The following is a 25,334-nucleotide window of genomic DNA, read 5'->3' as shown; positions in this document are numbered from 1 at the left end:
CTCCAAGGTCAATATATACTTCCGCAAGTGCGGCGACCAAAACTGCACACAGTACTCCAGCTGTGGCCTCACCAGTACCCTGTACAGTTGCAGCAAGACCTCCCTACTTTTATATTCTATCCCCCTCGCTATAAAGGCCAACATTCCATTCGCCTTCTTGATCACCTGCTGCACCTGCAGACTAGGTTTTTGTGATTCGTGCACAAGGACCCCCAGGTCCCTCTGCACCGTAGCATGCTGCAGCTTTTCGCCTTTTAAATAATAATCCCTCCTACTATTATTTCTGCCAAAGTGGATAACTTCACACTTGCTAACATTATACTCAGCCAGGTCCTCGCCTACTCGCTCAGCCTATCCAGATCTCTCTGCAGACTTTCCACACCCTCCACGCAATTTGCTTTTCCACTCATCTTCGTGTCGTCAGCAAATTTTGTCACCCTACACTCAGCCCCCTCCTCCAGATCATCTGTGTAAATGGTAAACAGTTGAGGCCCCAGCACCGATCCCTGCGGCACTCCACTAGTCACCAACTGCCAACCAGAATAACACCCATTGAGGTTAGTTTAACGTCTGTTGTAGGTAAAATGTTAGAATCCGTCATCAAGGAGGAAATAGCGAGGCATCTTGAGGGGAATTGCTTGATAGAGCAGACGCAGCACGGTTTCGTTAAGGGGAAGTCGTGTCTGATGAATTTATTGGAGTTCTATGAGGATGTGTCCAGGGAGGTGGATAGAGGAGAGTCGGTGGACGTGGTCTTTCTTGATTTTCAGAAGGCGTTTGACAAGGTACCTCACAAGAGGTTATTGCAGAAGGTAAGGGGGCATGGAGTTGGGGGTAGGGTGTTAGCGTGGATAGAGGACTGGTTGTCAAATAGGAGGCAGAGAGTGGGGGTTAATGGGTGCTATTCGGATTGGCGGTTGGTGACTAGTGGAGTGCCTCAGGGGTCGGTGCTGGGGCCTCAGCTATTTACCATTTATATAGATGATCTGGAGGAGGGAACCGAGTGTATGGTGTCGAAATTTGCTGATGACACCAAGATTGGTGGAACGGCAAATTGCGCGGAGGGTGTGGAGAGTCTGCAGAAGGATCTAGATAGGCTGGGCGAATGGACCAGGAACTGGCAAATGGAATTTAATGTTGGCAAGTGCGAGGTGGTCCACTTTGGTAGGAATAATGGTAGGAAGGACTATTACTTACGTGGCGAAAAACTGCAGCAGGTGACGGTGCGGAGGGACCTTGGCGTCCTTGTGCATGAGTCACAAAAACCCAGCCTGCAGGTGCAGCAGGTGGTCAGGAAGGCTGATGGGATGCTGGCCTTCATAGCGAGGGGGATTGAATATAAAAGTAGGGAGGTCTTGCTGCAGCTGTATAGGGCATTGGTGAGGCCGCAGCTGGAGTACTGAGTGCAGTTTTGGTCGCCGCACTTACGCAAGGATATTTTGGCCTTGGAGGGAGTGCAGAGGAGGTTTACTAGGCTGATACCGGAGTTGAGGGGGTTGAGCTATGAGGAGAGGCTGAATAAACTAGGCTTGTACTCGTTAGAGTTTAGAAGAATGAGGGGAGATCTCATTGAGACATATAAGATGATGAATGGGATGGATAGGATAGAGGTGGAGAGACTCTTCCTGCTCAGAAAGGACAGTAGGACTAGGGGGCACAGCCTCAAGATAAAGCGGGGGTGGTTTAGAACTGAGTTAAGGAGGAACTTCTTCACTCAAAGGGTGGTGAATCTCTGGAATTCTCTGCCCGTTGAAGTGGTGGAGGCTGCCTCGCTAAATATTTTTAAGACACGGGTTGATGGGTTTTTGATAAGCGAGGGGATTAAGGGTTATGGGGAGAGGGCGGGAATGTGGAACTGAGCCACGACAGATCAGCCATGATCTTATTGAATGGCGGGGCAGGCTTGAAGGGCCAAATGGCCTACTCCTGCTCCTAGTTCTTATGTTCTTATTCCAACTCTCTGCTTCCTATTAGACAGCCAATCCTCTATCCACGCTAACATCTTACCCCCAACTCCATGCACCCTAACCTTCTGCAGCAACCTTTTGTGAGGCACCTTATCAAACGCGTTTTGGAAATCTAAAAACACCACATCCACTGGTTCCCCTCTATCTACCGCAAGTTGCGCTGATCATATCCCTACCTACTAGGCTTACCTAAAACCCTCAATCCTATTAAGTCCCATGTACTCATTCAGAAGTCTGTTAAAAGACCCTAACGAATTTGCCTCCTCCACCACCGATGACAGCTGATTCCACTCACCTACCACCCTCTGAGTGAAAAACTTACCCCTGACATCTCCTCTGTACCTACTCCCTAGTACCTTAAACCTGTGTCCTCTTGTGGCAGTCATTTCAGCCCTGGGGAAAAGCCTCTGAGAATCCACCTGATTAATACCCCTCATTATCTTATACACCTCTATCAGGTCTCCTCTCATCCTTTGTCTCTCTAAGAAAAGACCGAGCTCCCTCAGCCTGTCCTCATAAGGCATGCCACCCAACCCAGGCAACATCCTTGTAAATCTCCTCTGCACCCTTTCAATGGCTCCCACATCCTTCCTGAAGAATGAACGACCAGAACTGAGCACAGTACTCCAAGTGGGGTCTGACCAGGGTCTTATACAGCTGCAGCATTATCTCCCGACTCCTAAACTCAATTCCTCAATTGATGAAGGCCGGTACACCATATGCCTTCTTAACCACATCCTCTACCTGCGAGGCTGAATTGAGAGTCCTATGAACCCCGACCCCAAGTTCCTTCTGATCTTCCACACTGCTAAGAGTCTTACCCTTAATATTATATTCCTTCATCCCATGTGACCTGCCAAAATGTACCACCACACACTTATCTGCGTTGAAGTCCATCTGCCACTTCTCCGCCCAGTCTTGCATCCTATCTATATCACGCTGCAACTTCTGACATCCCTCCAAACTATCCACGACACCTCTGACCTGTTGAAGTGGTGGAGGCTACCTCGCTAAATATTTTTAAGAAGAGGGTTGATGGGTTTTTGATAAGAGAGGGGATTAAGGGTTATGGGGAGAGGGCGGGAATGTGGAACTGAGCCACGACAGATCAGCCATGATCTTATTGAATGGCGGGGCAGGCTCGAAGGGCCAGATGGCCTACTCCTGCTCCTATTTCTTATGTTCTTATGACCTTCGTGTCATCAGCAAACTTAGCAACTGTGAGAGGTATGGGGGTAGGGCCTGGTGGGATTGTGTTCGGTGCAGACTCAATGCGCCAAAGGGCCTCTCTCTGCACTGTAGGGTTCTATGATCTATGATCTTCTAACCCATCCCTCCACTTCCTCATCCAGGTCATTTATAAAAATCACAAACAGCAAGGGACCCAGAACAGATCCCTGGGGCACTCCACTGGTGACCGACCTCCATGCAGAAAAAGACCCATCTACAACCACTCTCTACCTTCTGCGGGCAAGCCAGTTCAGGATCCACAAGGCAACGTCCTCTTGGATCCCATGCCCCCTCACTTTCTCAGTAAGCCTTGCATGGGGGACCGTATTGAATGCCTTGCTGAAGCCCATATAAACTACATCCACCGCTATTTCTTCATCAAAGTGTTTAGTCACATTTTCAAAAAACTCAACCAGGCTTGTAAGACACGATCTGCCTTTAACAAAGCCGTGCTGACTACTTTTGATCATGCTATACTTCTCTAAATGTTCATAAATCCTGTCTCTCAGGATCTTTTCCATCAACTTACCAACCACTGAGGTTAGACTCACCAGTCAATAATTTCCTGGGCTATCTCTATTCCCTTTCTTGAATAAAGGAACCACATCCACAATCCTCCGGAACCTCTCCAGTCTCCATTGATGACACAAAGATCATTGCCAGGGGCTCTGCAATCTCCTCCCTCACCTCCCACAGTAACCTGGGGTACATCCCGTCCGGTCCCAGCGACTTATCTGTCTTGATGCTATTCAAAAGCTCCAACACATCTTCTTTCTTAATGTCCACATACTCAAGCTTTTAAGTTGGCCGCAAGCCTGCAGAACAACCACCAAGATCTTTTTCCACCGTGAATACCGAGGTAAAGTATTCTTTGAGCACCTCTGCTATTTCTACCGGTTCTATACAAACTTTCCCATGTCACATTTTATAGGTCCTATTCCTTCGTATCTCATCCTTTTACTCTTCACATATTTGTAGAACGCCTGAGGGTTTTCCTTAATCTTACAGCCAAGGTCTTCTCATGACCCGGACGAGCACTCAGATCCTATGCAAATCAACTGGTGGGGGTATTCATGGACATCTTTTATCCCTCCTTACACCGATCTGAAGTCCCTACTTCAAGAACATGGCCATCATCTCTGTACCAAAGAAAAGCCAGGCAGGGTGCCTTAATGACTATCCCCCAGTGGCTCTGACATCCGTCATTATGAAATGCTTTGAAAGGTTCATCATGGCATGAATCAATTCTGGCCTCTCAGATTGCCTGGATCACTACAATTCACCTTTCGCCACAACAGGTTCACAGCAGATGCCATCTCCCTGGCCCTGCTCTCAACCCTGGAAGATCTGAATGACAGACACTATGTCAGACTCCTATTTATTGACACAGAAACAAAAATGCTGGAAAACCTCAGCAGGTCTATCAGCATCTGTGGAGAGAGAATAGAGATGACGTTTCGAGTCTGGGTGACCCTTCATCAGAGCGGAGACCCTCTGTCAAAAGAACTGTCTCCAAGGATGCCGTCAGACTTACTAAGGTTATCCAGATTTTTCTGTTTTTGTTTCAGATTCCAGCATCTGCAGTATCTTGTCTTTATTCCTATTTATTGACCACAGCTCAGCCTTCAACACAATTATTTCTACCAAACTCATCTTCAAACTCCGTGGCCTAGGACTTGGCCCCTCCCTCTGAATTGGATCCTAGACTTCCTAACCCATGGGCTGATCAGTGGTAAATGGAATTCAATCCAGATAAGTATGAGATGATGCACTTTGCAGGACAAATAAGGAGGTTTAACCTTGATTGGCAGGGCGGAGGGGTGGGATTCTCAGTAGCAGGGAAGCAAATGAGGGTCTTACAGTCATAGAGTTGTACAGCACGGGTAAGAGGTCCTTCGGCCCAACTTGTCCATGCTGCCTCTTTTTTTTAAACCCCTAAGCTGTCCCAATTGCCTGCATTTGGCCTGTATCTCTCTATAACCATCTTACCCATGTAACTATCTAGTTGCTTTTTAAAAGACAAAATTGTACCTGCTCCTCCTACTACCTCTGGCAGCTTGTTCCAGACATTCAACATCCTGTGTGTGAAAAAATTGTTCCTCTGGACCCTTTTGTATCTCTTTCCTCTCACCTTAAACCTATGCCCTCTAGTTTTAGACTCCCCTACCTCTGGGAAAAGATATTGACTATCTAGTTGAGGAGCGATCTTACAGAGGTCTATAAGATCACTCTGTCCACCTGTGACACCACTTGCAAGGAGCTATGAACCTGTATTCCAAGAGCTCTTTGTTTTATAACTCTCCCCAATGCTCTACCATGAACTGAGTGAGTCTTGCCCTGGTTCAGTTTACCAAAATGCATCACCTCGCGTTTATCTAAATTAAACTCTCTCTGCCATTTATCAGCCCACTGGCCCAATTGATCAAGATCTCATTGCAGTCCGAGATAACCTTCTTCACTGTCCACTATGCCACCAATCTTGGTGTCATCTGCAAACTTACTAACCGTGTCTCCTAAATTCTCGTCCAAATCGTTAATATAAATGATAAATAACAGTGGACCAGCACCGATCCCTGAGGCACATTGATGGTCACAGGCCTCCAATTTGAAAAACAACCCTCTACAACCACCAAAAGGAAAAATGCTGGAAAATCTCAGCAGTTCTGGCAACATTTATAAGGAGAAAGAAGAGCTGATGTTTCAAGTCCAGATGAGCCTTTGTCGAAGAACCCCAGTCATCACTGACTGCCAATCTGAACAAGCTATATTTATGCCAACTCTTTGCTTCCTATTTGCTAACCAACTTTCTATCCATTTCAAGACATTACCTACAATCCCATGTGAGTTTAACTTTATAGTCTGTTATGTGAGACCTTGTTGAAAGACTTATGAAAGTCTAAATAAGCCACATCCACTGGTTCTCCTCCGTCACATCCTCAAAACAGTCCAATAGATTCATCAAGCATGATTTCCCTGTTGTAAATCCATGCTGACTTTGTCTGATTATACCACTGCCTTCCAAATGCTGAGATGTGAAATCCTTGATAATGGACTCTAGCAGTTTTCCCAGTACTGACGATAGGCTCACTGTCTATAATTCGCTGTTTTCTTTCTACCTCCCTTTTTGAACTGCAGGCTTACATTAGCTACTCTGCAATCTGTAGGAACTATTCTAGAGTTCAAGGAATTTTGAAAAATAACCACCAATGGATCTACCATTTCCAGGGCCACTTACTTAAGTACTCTGGGATGAAGATGATCAGGACCTGGAGATATATCCACCTACAATCTCATCAATTTTCCTAAAACCATTTGAGATATTGATAGGATGCAGAGCTGGGCAGAAAAGTGGCAGATGGAGTTTAACCCTGATAAGTGCGAGGTGATTCATTTTGGTAGGACAAACTTGAATGCAGATTACAGGGCCAACAGCAGGGTTCTAAGGAACGTGGAGGAACAGAGAGATCTTGGGGTTCATATCCACAAATCTCTGAAGGGTGCCACTCAAGTGGACAGAGCCATGAAGAAGGCTTATAGTGTGTTAGCGTTTATTAACAGGGGGTTTGAGTTTAAGAGCTGTGGGGTTATGCTGCAACTATACAGGACCTTGGTGAGACCACATTTGGAATATTGTGCTCAGTTCTGGTCACCTCACTATACGAAGGGTGTGGAAGCATTGGAGAGAATGCAGAGGAGATTTACCAGGATGCTGCCTGGTTTGGAGGGTAGATCTTATGCGGAAAGGTTGAGGGAGCTGGGGCTTTTCTCTTTGGAGCAGCGGAGGATGAGAGGCGACTTAATAGAGGTTTATAAGAAGATGAGAGGGATTGATGGAGTGGACGTGCAGAGACTATTTCCTCGGGTGGATGTAGCTGTTACTAGAGGGCATAACTATAAGGTTCATGGTGGGAGATATAGGAGGGATGTCTGAGGTAGATTCTTTACTCAGAGAGCGTTGGGATGTGGAAAAGACTGCCTGCTGTGATTGTGGAGTTAGACACTTTAGGAACTTTCAAGCGGTTATTGGATAGGCACATGGAGCACTCCAGACTTATAGGAAGGGGATAGCTTGATCTTGGGACTGGACGTAACTCGGCACAATATCGAGGGCCGAAGGGCCTGTACTGTGCTGTACTGTTCTATGTTCTATTTCTCTACTAATGCTGATTTCCTTCAGCTCCTCACTAAAACTTGTTTCTCTCAGCATTTCTTCTGACACGTTATTCATATCTTCCTTTGTGATGACTGAAGCAAAGTAGAAATTTAATTCCTTAGCCATTTCTTTATTCCCCATTACGAATTCTCCTGTTTCTGACTGCATGGGGTTATATTCTGTCTTGCTGGAGATGATGTGGGTATGCCGGCGTTGGACTGGCGTAAACACAGTAAAAAGTCTGACAACACCAGGTTTTAGTCCAACGTATTTATTTGATAATATACTCGCAAGCTTTCGGGTTAGCCCCTTCGTCAGGTGAATGGAGAGTTCTGGCCTCAGACAGAGCATATGCTTTATATGCTCTGTCTGAGGCCAGAACTCTCCATTCACCTGATGAAGGGGCTAACCCGAAAGCTTGCGAGTATATTATCAAATAAATAGGTTGGACTAAAACCTGGTGTTGTCAGACTTTTTGCTGGAGATGTTCATTGTCTGGTACTTACATGGTGTGAATGTTACTTGCTGCAAATCAAATTGAATAGCAGATCAAGCTCGAGAGGCTGAATGATCTCATGTTCCTATTTCTTTGTATTTGTATTTTTATTTGTATTCCTATTTGTGTCCTTTTTGCACCATTCATTTGGCTCTGGAGTGAATCCAGAATTTTAGGCTTCACTTTATGGAACCATAGAACATTACAGCACAGAAACAGGCCTTTTGGCCCTTCTTGGCTGTGCCAAACCATTTTTCTTCCTAGTCCCACTGACCTGCACCTGGACTGTATCCCTTCACACTCCTCTCATCCATGTACCCATCCAAGTTTTTCTTAAATGTTAAAAGTGAGCCCACATTTACCACTTCATATGGCAGCTCATTCCACACTCCCACCACTCTCTGTGTGAAGAAGCCCCCCCTAATATTCCTTTAAACTTTTCCCCTTCACCCTTAACCCGTGCCCTCTGGTTCTTTCCTCCCCTAGCCTCAGTGGAAAAAGCCTGCTTGCATTCACTCTATCTATACCCTCATAATTTTATTCACCACTATCAAATCTCCCCTCATTCTTCTACGCTCCAGGGAATAAAGTCCTAATCTATTCAACCTTTCTCTCTAACTCAGTTTCTCAAGTTCCGGCAACATCCTTGTAAACCTTCCCTGCACTCTTTCAACCTTATTAATATCCTTCCTGTAACTAGGTGACCAAAACTGCACGCAATATTCTAAATTCAGCCTCACCAATGCCTTATACAACCTCAACCCCAGTCCAACGTCAGCACATCCACATCATTATACAACCTCACCATAACATTCCAACTCTCATACTCAACACTTTGATTTATAAAGGCCAATGTTCCAAAAGCACTCTTTACGATCCTATCTACCTGTGACGCCACTTTTAGGGAATTATGTTTCTGTATTCCCAGATCCCTCTGTTCTGCTGCATTCTTCAGAGTCCTACCATTTAACTTGTATGTTTGACCTTGGTTTGTTCTTCCAAAGTGCAATACCTCACATTGTCTGCATTAAACTCCATCTGCCATTTTTCAGCCCATTTTTCTAGCTGGTCCAAATTCCTCTGCAAGCTTTGAACACCTTCCTCACTGTCCACTACACCTCCAATCTTTGTATCATCCGCAAATTTGCTGATCCAATTTACCACATTATCATCCAGATCATTGATATAGATGACAAACAACAATGGACCCAGCACTGATCCCTGTGGCACACCGCTAGTCACTGGCCTCCACTCAGAGAAGCAATTCTGTACAACCACTCTCTGGCTTCTTCCATTGAGCCAGTGTCTAATCCAATTTACTACCTCCCCATGTATACTTAGCGACTGAACCTTCCTAACTAACCTCCCATGCGGGACCTTCTCAAAGGCTTTGCTGAAATCCATGTAGACAACATCCACCGCCTTCTCTTCATCCACTTTCCTGGTAACCTCCTTGAAAAACTCTAATAGATTGGTCAAACATGACCTACCACGCACAAAGCCATGTTGACTCTCCCTAATAAGTGCCTGTCCATCCAAATATTTGTAGATCCTATCTCTTAGTACTCTTTCCAATAATTTACCTACTACTGACATCAAACTTACCAGCCTATAATTTCCTGGATTACTTTTTGAGTCTTTTTTAAACAACGGAACAACATGAGCTGTCCTCCAATCATCTGCCACCTCACCTGTGGATACCGACATTTTAAATATATCTGCCAGAGCCCCTGCAACTTCAACACTAGTCTCCTTCAAGGCCCGAGGGAATACCTTGTCCGGTCCTGGGAATTTGCTTCATGACAGCCAGCACCTCCTCCTCTTTAATCTGTATAGGTTCCATGACCTCCCTGCTTGTTTGCCTTATTTCATAGACTCCATGCCAGTTTCCTTAGTAAATATGGATATAAAAAACCCATTTAATATCTCCCCCATTTCTTTTGGTTCCATACATAGCTGACCACTCTGATCTTCAAGAGGACCAATTTTGTCCCTTACTATCCTTTTGCTGTTAATATACCTGGAGAAGCTTTTAGGATTATCCTTCACCTTGAATGCCAAAGCAACCTCATGTCTTTTAGCCCTCCTGATTTCTTTCTTAAGTAGTTTCTTGTACTTTTTATACTCCTCAAGCATCTTATTTGCTCCCTATTGCCAATAAATGTCATACATCTTTCTCTTCTTCTTTATCAGAGTTCCAATATCCCTCGAGAACCAAGGTTCCTTATTCCTATTCACTTGCCTTTAACTTTTTGAAGAAGTCTGTTCCAAACATTGTCTTTGAATGAGGAAGAACTGCCTATTAATAATTTGAACATGGCCTCTCGTCTTACACTTTTAATTTAATTGGAGGTGACTTTCTATACCTTTTCTATCTCTTATAGAACATAGAACAGTGCAGCACAGTACAGGCCCTTCAGCCCTCGATGTTGTGCTGAGCTATGTCCGAACCCAAGATCAAGCTGTCCTGCTCCCTGTCATTCTGGTGTGCTCCATGTGCCTATCCAATAACCACTTGAAAGTTCCTAAAGTGTCTGACTCCACTGTCACAGCAGGCAGTGCATCCCACACCCCAACCATTCTCTGAACAAAGAATCTTCCTCGGACATCCCTCCTATATCTCCCACCACGAACCTTATAGTTATGCCCCCTAGTAACAGCTACATCCACCCAAGGAAATAGAGTGGACATGCGGAGACTATCTATCCTCCTCATCATCTCATAAACCTCTGTTAAGTCGCTGCTCATCCTCCTCTGCTCTAAAGAGAAAAGCCCCAGCTCCCTCAACCTTTTCTCATAAGACCTACCCTCCAAACCAGGCAGCATCCTGGTAAATCTCCTCTGCACTCTCTCCAGTGCTCCCACATTCTTACTACAGTGAGGTGACCAGAACATAGAACATTACAGCGCAGAACAGGCCCTTCGGCCCACGATGTTGCGCCGACCAGTTAAAAAACAATGACCCACTAACCTAAACCAATCCCTTTTCGTCCATAAACCTATCCACGGATCTCTTAAACGCCCCCAAACTAGGCGCATTTACAACCGCAGCAGGCAGGGCATTCCAATCCCTCACCACCCTCTGGGTAAAGAACCTACCCCTGACATCCGTCCTATAACTACCCCCCCTTAATTTAAAGCCATGCCCCCTCGTGCTAGCTTTCTCCATCCGAGGAAAAAGGCTATCACTGTGCACCCTATCTAAACCTCTAATCATCTTATATGTTTCAATAAGATCCCCTCTTAGCCGCCTTCTTTCCAGCGAAAACAACCCCAAATCCCTCAGTCTCTCCTCATAGGACCTCCCCTCCATACCAGGCAACATCCTGGTAAACCTCCTCTGCACCCTCTCCAAAGCCTCCACATCCTTCCTGTAATGTGGGGACCAGAACTGCACACAATACTCCAAGTGCGGCCGCACCAGAGTTGTGTACAGTTGCAATGTGACGCTGCGACTCCTAAATTCAATCCCCCTACCAATAAACGCCAAGACACCGTATGCCTTCTTAACCACCCTATCTACTTGATTCCCAACTTTCAGGGATCTATGTACACATACACCTAGATCCCTCTGTTCATCCACACTATTCAAAGTCCTCCCGTTAGCCCTATACTCGACACATCTGTTATTCCTGCCAAAGTGAATTACCTCACACTTCTCCGCATTAAACTCCATCTGCCACTTCTCGGCCCAGCTCTGCAACCTGTCCAAGTCTTCCTGCAAACTATGACACCCTTCCTCACAATCTACCACACCTCCAACTTTGGTGTCATCAGCAAATTTACTAATCCACCCAACTATACCCTCATCCAGATCATTAATAAAAATTACAAACAGCAGTGGCCCCAAAACAGATCCCTGAGGCACACCACTCGTAACCGAACTCCATGACGAATATTTACCATCAACCACCACCCTCTGTCTCCTATCTGCTAGCCAATTCCTGATCCAAGTACCTAGATTACCCCCAATCCCATACATCTGCATTTTCTGCAGAAGCCTACCGTGGTGAACCTTATCAAACGCCTTACTAAAATCCATATATACCACGTCCACTGCCTTACCCCCATCCACCTCTTTGGTCACTTTTTCAAAAAACTCAATAAGGTTAGTAAGGCACGACCTACCCGCTACAAAACCATGCTGACTATCTCCAATCAATTCATTACTCTCCAAATAACTATAAATCCTATCCCTAATAATTTTTTCTAAAACCTTGCCCACAACAGAAGTGAGACTGCACACAATATTCCAAATGTGGTCTCACCAAGGTCCTGTATAGTTGCAGCATAACCCCACGGCTCTTAAACTCAAACCCCCGTTAATAAACGCCAACACTCTATAAGCCTTCTTCATGGCTCTATCAACTCGAGTGGTAACCTTCAGAGATCTGTGGATATGCTATCTATTCCTCCACATTCCCCAGAACCCTGCTGTTGACCCTGTTATCTGCATTCAAGTTTGTCCTCCCAAAATTAATCTCTCATTCCTCTCTGATGTCAAATTTTCAACCACTCAGTCCCAGACTGCAAAGACCATGCTTATGTGGAGTCAGCCTTCACACTGCTCTTGCTCCAGCATTAGAATCCTTTCCTTTTGTCATCTCCATGACCAAAACTGGGTACAGTGCTCATTTATAATTTTGTGACTTTGACTTGTATCGTGTTGTGGCTGTGTAGTTTAATGCTCCATTGTCTTTATTGAATGCAACTCTGTACTGGTTGGATGTGTTTGGTCTGAGGTGTTTATTTACTGTTTTATTATCATTATCCATCTTTGGGAAACAGTTTCAGTAAGTAACCGGTTAGCATTTACACAACAGGTTAAAGTCCAACAGGTTTGTTTGGTAGCACAAACGTTCGGAGCACTGCTCCTTCATCAGGTGAAAGCTCGTGCTACCAAACAAACCTGTTGGACTTTATCCTGGTGTTTTGAGACTTCTTACTGTGCCCACCCCGTCCAATGCCGGCAACTCAACGTCATGGTTAGCATTTAATCTCACATGTCAATGATTTCATTTTAAGCAGATATGACACAGTATTTTAAAAATCCTTTCTGTAAAGAATGATTAAGAAATGCTGAAACTTGAGCATTTTCTCTGAGGGTTAGTGTCTGATGTTAGTGGAATCTCACTCAGATTATTTCTGTTTGGCTGTTGTTTTATTTTAGTGACAACTCTCAGGTTTTTCAACCAGATGTCCTGCGCAATCGGAGGAACAGCACCACTGTCATGAACCGGCACAGTCAGGTAAAGACAATGTGTGTGTGTGTGACGGGGTGGGCGCGTGTGTGTGTGTGACGGGGTGGGCGCGTGTGTGTGTGTGACGGGGTGGGCGTGTGTGTCTGTGTGTGTGACGGGGTGGGCGCGTGTGTGTGTGTGTGTGTGACGGGGTGGGCGTGTGTGTGTGTGTGTGTGACGGGGTGGGCGCGTGTGTGTGTGTGTGACGGGGTGGGCGCGCGTGTGTGTGTGTGTGACGGGGTGGGCGCGCGTGTGTGTGTGTGTGACGGGGTGGGCGCGTGTGTGTGTGTGTGTGTGTGTGACGGGGTGGGCGTGTGTGTGACGGGGTGGGTGTGTGTGTGACGGGGTGGGCGTGTGTGTGTGTGACGTGGCGGGCGCGTGTGTGTGTGTGACGGGGTGGGCGCGTGTGTGTGTGTGACGGGGTGGGTGTGTGTGTGTGTGTGTGTGACGGGGTGGGCGTGTGTGTGTGTGTGTGTGACGGGGTGGGCGTGTGTGTGTGTGTGTGTGACGGGGTGGGCGTGTGTGTGTGTGTGTGACGGGGTGGGCGTGTGTGTGTGTGACGGGGTGGGCGTGTGTGTGTGTGACGTGGCAGGCGCGTGTGTGTGTGTGACGGGGCGGGCGCGTGTGTGTGTGTGTGACGGGGTGGGTGTGTGTGTGTGAGACGGGGTGGGTGTGTGTGTGTGACGGGGTGGGTGTGTGTGTGTGACGGGGTGGGCGCGTGTGTGTGTGACGGGGTGGGCGCGTGTGTGTGTGTGTGACGGGGTGGGCGCGTGTGTGTGACGGGGTGGGCGCGTGTGTGTGACGGGGTGGGCGCGTGTGTGTGTGTGTGACGGGGTGGGCGCGCGTGTGTGTGTGTGTGACGGGGTGGGCGCGCGTGTGTGTGTGTGTGACGGGGTGGGCGCGCGTGTGTGTGTGTGTGACGGGGTGGGCGCGCGTGTGTGTGTGTGTGACGGGGTGGGCGCGCGTGTGTGTGTGTGTGACGGGGTGGGCGCGCGTGTGTGTGTGTGTGACGGGGTGGGCGCGTGTGTGTGTGTGACGGGGTGGGCGTGTGTGTGTGACGGGGTGGGCGTGTGTGTGTGACGGGGTGGGCGTGTGTGTGTGACGGGGTGGGCGTGTGTGTGTGACGGGGTGGGCGTGTGTGTGTGACGGGGTGGACGTGTGTGTGTGTGACGGTGGGCGTGTGTGTGTGTGACGTGGTAGGTGTGTGTGTGTGACGGGGTGGGCGTGTGTGTGTGTGTGTGACAGGGTGGGCGTGTGTGTGTGTGACGTGGCAGGCGTGTGTGTGTGTGTGTGTGACGGGGTGGGCGCGTGTGTGTGTGTGACGGGGTGGGCGCGTGTGTGTGTGTGACGGGGTGGGCGCGTGTGTGTGTGACGGGGTGGGCGCGTGTGTGTGTGTGTGACGGGGTGGGCGCGTGTGTGTGTGACGGGGTGGGCGCGTGTGTGTGTGTGTGTGTGACGGGGTGGGCGCGTGTGTGTGTGTGTGTGACGGGGTGGGCGCGTGTGTGTGTGTGTGTGACGGGGTGGGCGTGTGTGTGTGACGGGGTGGGCGTGTGTGTGTGACGGGGTGGGCGTGTGTGTGTGACGGGGTGGGCGTGTGTGTGACGGGGTGGGCGTGTGTGTGACGGGGTGGGCGTGTGTGTGACGGGGTGGGCGTGTGTGTGTGACGGTGGGCGTGTGTGTGTGTGTGACGTGGTAGGCGTGTGTGTGTGAGTGTGACGGGGTGGGCGTGTGTGTGTGTGTGTGTGACGGGGTGGGCGTGTGTGTGTGTGTGACGGGGTGGGCGTGTGTGTGTGTGTGTGACGGGGTGGGCGTGTGTGTGTGTGTGTGACGGGGTGGGCGTGTGTGTGTGTGTGACGGGGTGGGCGTGTGTGTGTGTGACGTGGTAGGCGTGTGTGTGTGTGTGTGACGGGGTGGGCGTGTGTGTGTGTGTGACGTGGTAGGCGTGTGTGTGTGTGTGTGTGTGACGGGGTGGGCGTGTGTGTGTGTGACGGGGTGGGCGTGTGTGTGTGTGACGGGGTGGGCGTGTGTGTGTGTGACGGGGTGGGCGTGTGTGTGTGTGACGGGGCGGGCGTGTGTGTGTGAGACGGTGTGTGTGTGTGTGACGGGGTGGGCGTGTGTGTGTGTGTGTGTGACGGGGTGGGCGTGTGTGTGTGTGTGACGGGGTGGGCGTGTGTGTGTGTGTGACGGGGTGGGCGTGTGTGTGTGTGTGACGGGGTGGGCGTGTGTGTGTGTGACGGGTTGGGCGTGTGTGTGTGAGACGGTGTGTGTGTGTGTGACGGGGTGGGCGTGTGTGTGTGACGGGGTGGGCGTGTGTGTGTGTGTGACGGGGTGGGCGTGTGTGTGTGTGTGACGGGGTGGGCGTGTGTGTGTGTGTGACGGGGTGGGCGTGTGTGTGTGTGTGTGACGGGGTGGGCGCGTGTGTGTGTGTGACGGGGTGGGCGCGTGTGTGTGTGACGGGGTGGGCGCGTGTGTGTGTGACGGGGTGGGCGCGTGTGTGTGTGACGGGGTGGGCGCGTGTGTGTGTGACGGGGTGGGCGCGTGTGTGTGTGACGGGGTGGGCGCGTGTGTGTGTGTGACGGGGTGGGCGCGTGTGTGTGTGACGGGGTGGGCGCGTGTGTGTGTGTGACGGGGTGGGCGCGTGTGTGTGTGTGTGTGTGACGGGGTGGGCGTGTGTGTGTGACGGGGTGGGCGTGTGTGTGTGACGGGGTGGGCGTGTGTGTGTGTGTGTGTGACGGGGTGGGCGTGTGTGTGTGTGTGTGACGGGGTGGGCGTGTGTGTGTGTGTGTGACGGGGTGGGCGTGTGTGTGTGTGTGACGGGGTGGGCGTGTGTGTGTGTGTGACGGGGTGGGCGTGTGTGTGTGTGTGTGTGTGTGTGTGTGTGTGTGTGTGTGACGGGGTGGGCGTGTGTGTGTGTGTGTGTGTGTGACGGGGTGGGCGTGTGTGTGTGTGTGTGTGAGACGGGGTGGGTGTGTGTGTGTGACGGGGTGGGCGTGTGTGTGTGTGTCTGACGGGGCGTGCGTGTGTGACGGGGTGGGCGTGCGTGTGTGATGGGGTGGGCGTGTGTGTGTGTGTGACGGGGTGGGCGTGTGTGTGTGTGTGTGTGTGACGGGGTGGGCGTGTGTGTGTGTGTGTGACGGGGTGGGCGTGTGTGTGTGTGTGACGGGGTGGGGTGGGCGTGTGTGTGTGTGTGACGGGGGGGGCGTGTGTGTGTGTGTGTGTGACGGGGTGGGCGTGTGTGTGTGTGTGTGACGGGGTGGGCGCGTGTGTGTGTGTGACGGGGTGGGCGCGTGTGTGTGACGGGGTGGGCGCGTGTGTGTGACGGGGTGGGCGCGTGTGTGTGTGACGGGGTGGGCGTGTGTGTGTGACGGGGTGGGCGTGTGTGTGTGACGGGGTGGGCGTGTGTGTGTGACGGGGTGGGCGTGTGTGTGTGACGGGGTGGGCGTGTGTGTGTGACGGGGTGGGCGTGTGTGTGTGACGGGGTGGGCGTGTGTGTGTGACGGGGTGGGCGTGTGTGTGTGACGGGGTGGGCGTGTGTGTGTGACGGGGTGGGCGTGTGTGTGTGACGGGGTGGGCGTGTGTGTGTGACGGGGTGGGCGTGTGTGTGTGACGGGGTGGGCGTGTGTGTGACGGGGTGGGCGTGTGTGTGTGTGTGTGACGGGGTGGGCGTGTGTGTGTGTGTGACGGGGTGGGCGTGTGTGTGTGTGTGACGGGGTGGGCGTGTGTGTGTGTGTGTGTGACGGGGTGGGCGTGTGTGTGTGTGTGACGGGGTGGGCGTGTGTGTGTGTGTGACGGGGTGGGCGTGTGTGTGTGTGTGACGGGGTGGGCGTGTGTGTGTGTGTGACGGGGTGGGCGTGTGTGTGTGTGTGACGGGGTGGGCGTGTGTGTGTGACGGGGTGGGCGTGTGTGTGTGTGTGACGGGGTGGGCGTGTGTGTGTGTGTGACGGGGTGGGCGTGTGTGTGTGTGTGACGGGGTGGGCGTGTGTGTGTGACGGGGTGGGCGTGTGTGTGTGACGGGGTGGGCGTGTGTGTGTGACGGGGTGGGCGTGTGTGTGTGACGGGGTGGGCGTGTGTGTGTGTGTGACGGGGTGGGCGTGTGTGTGTGTGACGGGGTGGGCGTGTGTGTGTGACGGGGTGGGCGTGTGTGTGTGACGGGGTGGGCGCGTGTGTGTGTGTGTGTGACGGGGCGGGCGTGTGTGTGTGTGACGGGGCGGGCGTGTGTGTGTGTGACGGGGCGGGCGTGTGTGTGTGACGGGGCGGGCGTGTGTGTGTGACGGGGCGGGCGTGTGTGTGTGACGGGGTGGGCGTGTGTGTGTGACGGGGTGGGCGTGTGTGTGTGACGGGGTGGGCGTGTGTGTGTGACGGGGTGGGCGTGTGTGTGTGACGGGGTGGGCGTGTGTGTGTGACGGGGTGGGCGTGTGTGTGTCTGACGGGGCGTGCGTGTGTGTGACGGGGTGGGCGTGTGCGTGTGTGTGACGGGGCGGGCGTGTGCGTGTGTGTGACGGGGCGGGCGTGTGCGTGTGTGTGACGGGGCGGGCGTGTGCGTGTGTGTGACGGGGCGGGCGTGTGCGTGTGTGTGACGGGGCGGGCGTGTGTGTGTCTGACGGGGCGTGTGTGTGTGACGGGGTGGGCGTGTGCGTGTGTGTGACGGGGCGGGCGTGTGTGTGTGTGTCTGACGGGGCGTGTGTGTGTGACGGGGTGGGCGTGTGCGTGTGTGTGACGGGGCGGGCGTGTGCGTGTGTGTGACGGGGCGGGCGTGTGCGTGTGTGTGACGGGGCGGGCGTGTGTGTGTCTGACGGGGCGTGTGTGTGTGACGGGGTGGGCGTGTGCGTGTGTGTGACGGGGCGGGCGTGTGTGTGTGTGTCTGACGGGGCGTGTGTGTGTGACGGGGTGGGCGTGTGCGTGTGTGTGACGGGGCGGGCGTGTGCGTGTGTGTGACGGGGCGGGCGTGTGCGTGTGTGTGACGGGGCGGGCGTGTGCGTGTGTGTGACGGGGCGGGCGTGTGCGTGTGTGTGACGGGGCGGGCGTGTGCGTGTGTGTGACGGGGCGGGCGTGTGCGTGTGTGTGACGGGGCGGGCGTGTGCGTGTGTGTGACGGGGCGGGCGTGTGCGTGTGTGTGACGGGGCGGGCGTGTGCGTGTGTGTGACGGGGCGGGCGTGTGCGTGTGTGTGACGGGGCGGGCGTGTGCGTGTGTCTGACGGGGCGGGCGTGTGCGTGTGTCTGACGGGGCGGGCGTGTGCGTGTGTCTGACGGGGCGGGCGTGTGCGTGTGTGTGACGGGGCGGGCGTGTGCGTGTGTCTGACGGGGCGGGCGTGTGTGTGTATGTCTGACGGGGCGTGCGTGTGTGACGGGGCGGGCGTGTGCGTGTGTGTGACGGGGCGGGCGTGTGCGTGTGTGTGACGGGGCGGGCGTGTGCGTGTGTGTGACGGGGCGGGCGGGCGTGTGTGTGTGTGTGAGACGGCGTGCGTCCGTGCGCGCGCGCGACGGCGGGTGCGTGCGCGTGTGTGTGTGTGTGTGACGACGTGTATGTGTGCGCGCGCAATGACGGCTGTGTGTGTATGTGCTTGCACACATGCACGGCCAAGATTCCCCTGCTCAGGAAAATAAATTTTCAGATTAAATTTTCAGTTTCTGACCTGTCAAGCCCCTTCAATGGAATCATCTAAATTCCAGAAAATATCCACTCTGTTTACACAGCCTCCCATCCTAAGCCAACTCTCTCAGAAACATTTGCTGTCATATCCAATAGAATCACTCCAGTATAAGAGGAAGCCATTAAGCTGATGCCACTGCCTGTGGAGCAACCCAGTCAACCCTATTCACCTGGTTTATCCCTGTCGCCTTGCAAATTTATTTTCCTCGACTTTATTTTTAGTCTTTCATGGGATCATTGCCCATCCCTAATTGCCCTTGAGTAGGTGGTGAAGTACCTATTCAATTTTTTTTCCTCCGCCCTCGGAGGCAGTGAGTTCCGGTTCATAGAATCCATAGAATTACGGAATATAAGTGAAGAAGGATTTCCATTAATATCGAGACTGTATTGACCACAATCCCACCCAGGTCCTATCCCCATAACCCTATGCATTTACCCTCCTAGTCCCCCTAACACTATGGGGCAATTTTAGCATTGCCAATCCACCTAAATCGCACATCTTTGGACTGTGGGAGGAAACCCACACTGACACGAGGAGAACGTGCAAACTCCATACAGACAGTGACCCAAGCCGGGAATTGAACCCAGGTCTTTGGTGTTGGGAGGCAGCAGTGCTTACCACTCTGCCACCGAATTATTGCTACTCTGTGAAGGAAATAAAGTTTTCGCATTTCCCCTGCATCTCTTGCCTAAAACTGTAAATCTGCATCTCCTAGTTCTTGTATTATCAGCTAATGGGTATAGCATTTTTTACATAGAAACATAGAAGATAGGAGCAGGAAGACATCATTTGGCCCTTCCAGCCTGCTCCACCATTCATTACGATCGTGGCTGATCATCCAACTCAATAGCCTAATCCTGCTTTCTCCCATAACCTTTGATCCCATTCAATCCAAGTGTGTATTCAGCTGCCTCTTGGACTACTTCATCTAAACCTGTCATCATCATGTACAAGTATAACAAATTTATCCCCAATTTCCTTCAAGGTAAACCATCTCAGCTTCTTCAACCGAACCATATAGCTAAAATCTTTCATCTCAAATGCTTCTGTGGTAATTTCCTTTCACTCTGAAAGGACCTTGACATCCGTCCTAAAGTTTGGTGATCCAAGCTGGTTTTAATACTCTCCTATTACTCTGGCCTAACCAGAGTTTTATAAAGTTCAGCATAGCTTCCCTGCTTTTGTACTTAGTAATCCCATTTATAAAGCCAAATCTTGTATGTTTTGCTTGCTATCCTTCCAATATATCCTGCTGCCTTCAAAGATCGTTGCACATGAATTCCCGGCCTCTCTGCACCTGTACATTGAGATTGAGGATCAGCCATGATCATTTTGAATGACAGAACAGGCTCTGCATTAGCATTAGGGTTCCCAGACTTCTCTATTAAATTTCCTCTGCTGCTTGTCTGCCCATGGGGCATGGTGGTACAGTGGTTAGCACTGCTGCCTCACAGCACCAGTGACCTGAGATCGACTCATGGCTTGGGTGACTGTCTGTGTGGAGTCTGTATGTTCTCCCCGTAACTATGTGGGTTTCCTCTGGGTGCTCAGGTTTGCTTTGATCTGGAGCCACGCACATAGACCAGGTAAGGACAGCGTATTTCCTTCCCTAAAGGACAACAGTGAACCAGATGGATAAGTGATTGGTATCACCCTCACTGTTCATTGCACCTCTAGCTTTAAAGTTTATATTTTTAGTGTCACAAGAAGGGTTATGCTAAATGAAGTTACTGTGAAAATCCCCTAGTCACCACACTCCAGCTGGCACCTGTTTTGGTACACTGAGGGAGAATTTAGCATGGCCACCGCACCTAACCAGCGAGTCTTTTGGATTGTAGGCGGGAACCGGAGCGCGCACACAAGGAGAATGTGCAAACTCCGCACAGACAGTGACCCAAACTGGGAATCGATCCTGGGTTCCTGGTGTTGAGAGGCAGCAGTACTAACCACTGTGCCACCGTGCCACTGGTATTATCAGCAAATTTAAAAACTTTATACTGTATTTCAGTGCTCAGGTCATTTACCTAATCAAAATAGCATTGACCTTATCATTGGTTCTTGGGGGGAAATCAGTATTTTCAATCCTCCAGCCTGCAGAACAACCAATTATTGCTACTCGCTGTTTTCTCTCCCTAAACAGATGCTGATTCTCCTGTTCCATAAACCTCAGTTTTGTTCTTCAGTTTTTAAGGTGGTTCTTTGTCAGACACTTTCTTAAGGTCCATGTAGACAATGTCGACTTTATTCTCTGCATCCACCTTCTCTGTTGATTTGATTTATTATCGTCAAAAATATCAATTAGATTGGTCATGGTAGGCCTTTTACAAATCAATGCTAACTCTCCTTAGTTAATTCAAATTTCTCCAACCCCCATTTTTTAAATAAAACTTTAGTGGAAACAGTCTGACTAAATTTGAAATTGGCAAATGTCTTTACCTCGTCTGGCTTTTGCGTGACTCAAGACCAACAGCTTTTCATGAAAGAAGGGAGATTCTATGTGAGAGAAAATAATGAACTACAGAGTGGTTAGTCTAACTTCAGTTACTGGGAAATGCTGCAGCCTGTTATTAAGGAAGTTGTAACAATGCACACAAAAGCAAAGTATGATTCAAACAAGTAAAGATGATTCAACTAAAGGAAGATCCTGATTCACAAACTTATCGAGCTTTTTGAGGCTGTTTGCTGTTCCCCAGGGTTGACATTTAGTAATTTAAAAAATGGAATGTTAAAGTATTATATTTGTAATAAACTGCTTGCGTTCATCCCTCTACACTTCCATTCCCACCAGGAAGGCCTGAGAGCTCTTTGCTTTTTCCTCGAGCAGAGGCTTGAACAAACCCCATCCGTCACCACTCGCGTCCAAATGGCTGAACTTGTTTATAGTTTTTACAAATATGTAAAAAGGAAAAGAGTGGCAAAAGTGAATGTTGGACCTTTAAAAGATGAGAGGGGGGATTTAGTGGTGGTAAACGAGGAAATGGCTGAGGCCTTAAACAAATTTTTTGTGTCGGTCTTCACAGTGGAGGACACAAATAGCTTACCGAAAATTGACAGTCGTGGGACTGTAGGGGGTGAGGCCCTTAAAACAGTCACTATTACTGAAGAGGTAGTGCTGGGTAGGCTAATGGGACTAAAAGTTGACAAGTCCCTGGGCCCGGCTGGAATGCATCTCAGGGTACTGAAAGAAATGGCAGAAGTAATAGCAGATGCATTAGTTGTAATTTATGAAAATTCGCTGGACTCTGGGGAAGTGCCGGCTGAATGGAAAACAGCTAATGTGACGCTGCTGTTTGAAAAAGGAGGTAGACAAAAGGCGGGTAGCTACAGGCCGGTTAGCTTAATGTCTGTAGTTGGGAAAATGCTGGAATCCATCATTAAAGAAGAAATAGCAGGACCCCTGGAAAAGAATGGTTTGATCAAGCAGATGCAGCATGGATTCATGAAGGGAAAGTTCTGTTTGAAGAACTTACTGGATTTTTATGAAGATGTAACGAGTGCAGTTGACAGAAGGTGGATGTGGTGTTTTTAGATTTCCAGGAGGCATTCGATAAGGTGCCTCACAAAAGGTTGCTGCAGAAGATTAAGGTGCACAGAGTTGGGGGTAAAGTGTTAGCGTGGATTGAGGATTGACTATCTAAAAGGAAGCAGAGAGTTGGAATAAATGGGTGCTTTTCTGGTTGGCTGTTGGTGACTGGTGGCGTGCCGCAGGGATTGATGCTGGGGCCTCAACTGTTTACCATGTATGTAGATGATCTGGAGGAGGGGACCAAGTGTAGGGTAACAAAATTTGCTGATAACCCAAAGATGAGTGGGAAAGCAAATTGCATGGAGGACGTGGAAAGTCTGAAGAGAGATTTGGAAAGGCAGAGTGAGGAGGCGAGGATGTGGCAGATGGAGTATAACGTTGGCAAGTGTGAGGTTATCTGCTTTGGAAGGAATAGTAGTAAAGTGGACTATTATTTAAATGGTGATAAATTACAACATGCTACGGTGCAGAGGGACCTGGGGGTCCTTGTGCATGAATCGCAAAAACCCAGTCTGCAGGTGCAGCAGGTGATCAAGAAGGCAAATAGATTGTTGAACTTTATAGCGAGGGGGATAGAATATAAAAGCGGGGAGGTCTTGCTGCAATTGTACAGGGTACTGGTGAGGCTACAACTGGAGTACTATGTAGTTTTGGTCCCCTTACTTGTGAAAGGATATATTGGCCTTGGAGGGAGTACAGAGAAGTTTCACCAGATTGATACCGGAGATGAGGGGGTTAGCTTATGAAGAGAGATTGAGTAGATTCGGCCTGTACTCGTTGGAGTTTAGAAGGCTGAGGGGTGATGTTATAGAGACGTCTAAGATAATGAAGGGGCTTGATGGGGTGGAGGCAGAGAGATTCTTTCCACTTAGAAAAGAAACAAGAACTAGAGGGCACAGCCTCAAAATAAGAGAGAGTCAGTTCAGAACAGAGTTCAGAACTTCTTCTGTCAGAGGGTAGTGAATCTCTGGAATTCTCTGTCCATTGAAGCAGTGGAGGCTACCTCGTTGAAAATGTTTAAGTCACAGGTGGATAGATTTCTGATCAATAAGGGAATTAAGAGTTATGGGGAGCAGGCGGGAAGGTGGAACTGAACCACTGCAAGATCAGCCATGATTTTATTGAATGGCGGGACAGGCTCGAGGGGCTGGGTGGCCTACTCCTGCTCCTATTTCTTATGTTCTTATTTTTATTATCAGTGTCACAATAAAGCTTTCATTAATGAAATTCTCCTAGTTGCCATGCTCCAGCATCTGATGGGCCACACTTTGGAAGCATAGCACATAACAGCACAGAAACAGACCTTTTGGCCCTTCTAGGCTGTGCCAAGCCATTTTTTTGCCTAATCCCACTGGACCATATCCCTCCACACCCCTCTCATCCAAGTACCTGTCCAAGTTTTTCTTAAATGTTAAAAGTGAGCCCACATTTATCACTTCATCTGGCAGCTCATTCCACGCTCCCACCACTCTCTGTGTGAAGAAGCCTCTCCCTAATATTCCTTTAAACTTTTCCCCCTTCTTCCTTAACCCATGTCCTCTAGTTTTTTTCTCCCCTAGCCTCAGTGGAAAAAGCCTGCTTGCATTCACTCTACCTATACCCGTCATAATTTTATACACCTCTATCAAATCTCCCCTCATTCTTCTACGCTCCAGGGAATGAAGTCCTAGCCTATTCAACCTTTCTCTGTAACTCAGTTTCTCAAGTCCCGGCAACATCCTTGTAAACCTTCCCTGCACTCTTTCAACCTTATTAATATCCTTCCTGTAATTAGGTGACCAAAACTGTACACAATACTCTAAATTCGGCCTCACCAATGGCGGGGCAGGCTCGGGGGGCTGGATGGCCTGTTCCTGCTCCGATTTCTTATGTTCTTATGTTCTTATACAACCTCACCGTAACATTCTAACTCTTATACTCAATACTTTGATTTATAAAGGCCAATGTTCCAAAAGCACTCTTTACGACCCTATCTACCTGTGACGCCACTTTTAGGGAATTATGTATCTGTATTCCCAGATCCCTCTTTTCTACTGCACTCTCAGTGTCCCGCCATTTATTGAGGTACTGATCGGGTGGATTCTCAGAGGCTTTTTCCGAGGGCTGAAATGGTTGCCACGAGAGGACACAGATTTAAGGTGCTGGGGAGTAAATACAGAGGTGTCAGGGGTAAGTTTTTCACTCAGAGGATGGTAGGTGAGTGGAATCGGCTGCCGTCGGTGGTGGTGGAGGCAAATTCGATAGAGTCTTTTAAGAGACTTCTGTATGAGTACATGGGACTTAAAAGGATTGAGGGTTATACATACTAGGTTTACCTATAACCGTCAATTCTATTAAGTTCCATGTACAAATCCAGAAATCTCTTGAAAGACCCGATCGAATTTGCCTCTACCACCACCGACATAGAACATAGAACACTACAGCGCAGAACAGGCCCTTTGGCCCACGATGTTGCGCCGACCAGTTACAAAACAATGACCCACTAACCTAAACCAATCCCTTTTCGTCCATAAACCTATCCACGGATCTCTTAAACGCCCCCAAACTAGGCACATTTACAACTGCAGCAGGCAGGGCATTCCAATCCCTCACCACCCTCTGGGTAAAGAACCTACCCCTGACATCTGTCCTATAACTACCACCCCTTAATTTAAAGCCATGCCCCCTCGTGCTAGATTTCTCCATCAGAGGAAAAAGGCTATTACTATCAACCCTATCTAAACCTCTAATCATCTTATATGTTTCAATAAGATCCCCTCTTAGCTGCCTTCTTTCCAGCGAAAACAACCCCAAATCCCTCAGCCTCTCCTCATAGGACCTCCCCTCCATACCAGGCAACATCCTGGTAAACCTCCTCTGCACCCTCTCCAAAGACTCCACATCCTTCCTGTAATGTGGGGACCAGAACTGCACACAGTACTCCAAGTGCGGCCGCACCAGAGTTGTGTACAGTTGCAACATGACGCTGCGACTCCTAAATTCAATCCCCTTACCAATAAACGCCAAGACACCGTATGCCTTCTTAACTACCTTATCTACTTGACTCCCAACTTTCAGGGATCTATGTACAC

General features: G+C 49.7%; 1 protein-coding gene across 1 annotated transcript in view; it reads left to right on the top strand.

Moving 5' to 3' along the window:
• pabir2 (PABIR family member 2) overlaps window positions 1-25,334 on the top strand; it is a 115,599-nt gene that overhangs the window by 26,754 nt on the left and 63,511 nt on the right. The window contains exon 2 of the mRNA XM_080187963.1: window positions 13,017-13,095. Coding sequence (XP_080044089.1) covers window positions 13,017-13,095 — 79 coding nt within the window. The remainder of the gene's footprint in view (window positions 1-13,016; window positions 13,096-25,334) is intronic.

This window comes from Carcharhinus amblyrhynchos, chromosome 4 (assembly GCF_965287045.1).
Source record: "Carcharhinus amblyrhynchos chromosome 4, sCarAmb.v2.hapA, whole genome shotgun sequence".
Lineage (NCBI taxonomy): Eukaryota > Metazoa > Chordata > Chondrichthyes > Carcharhiniformes > Carcharhinidae > Carcharhinus > Carcharhinus amblyrhynchos.
This window is presented reverse-complemented; position numbering and strand designations above follow the sequence as displayed.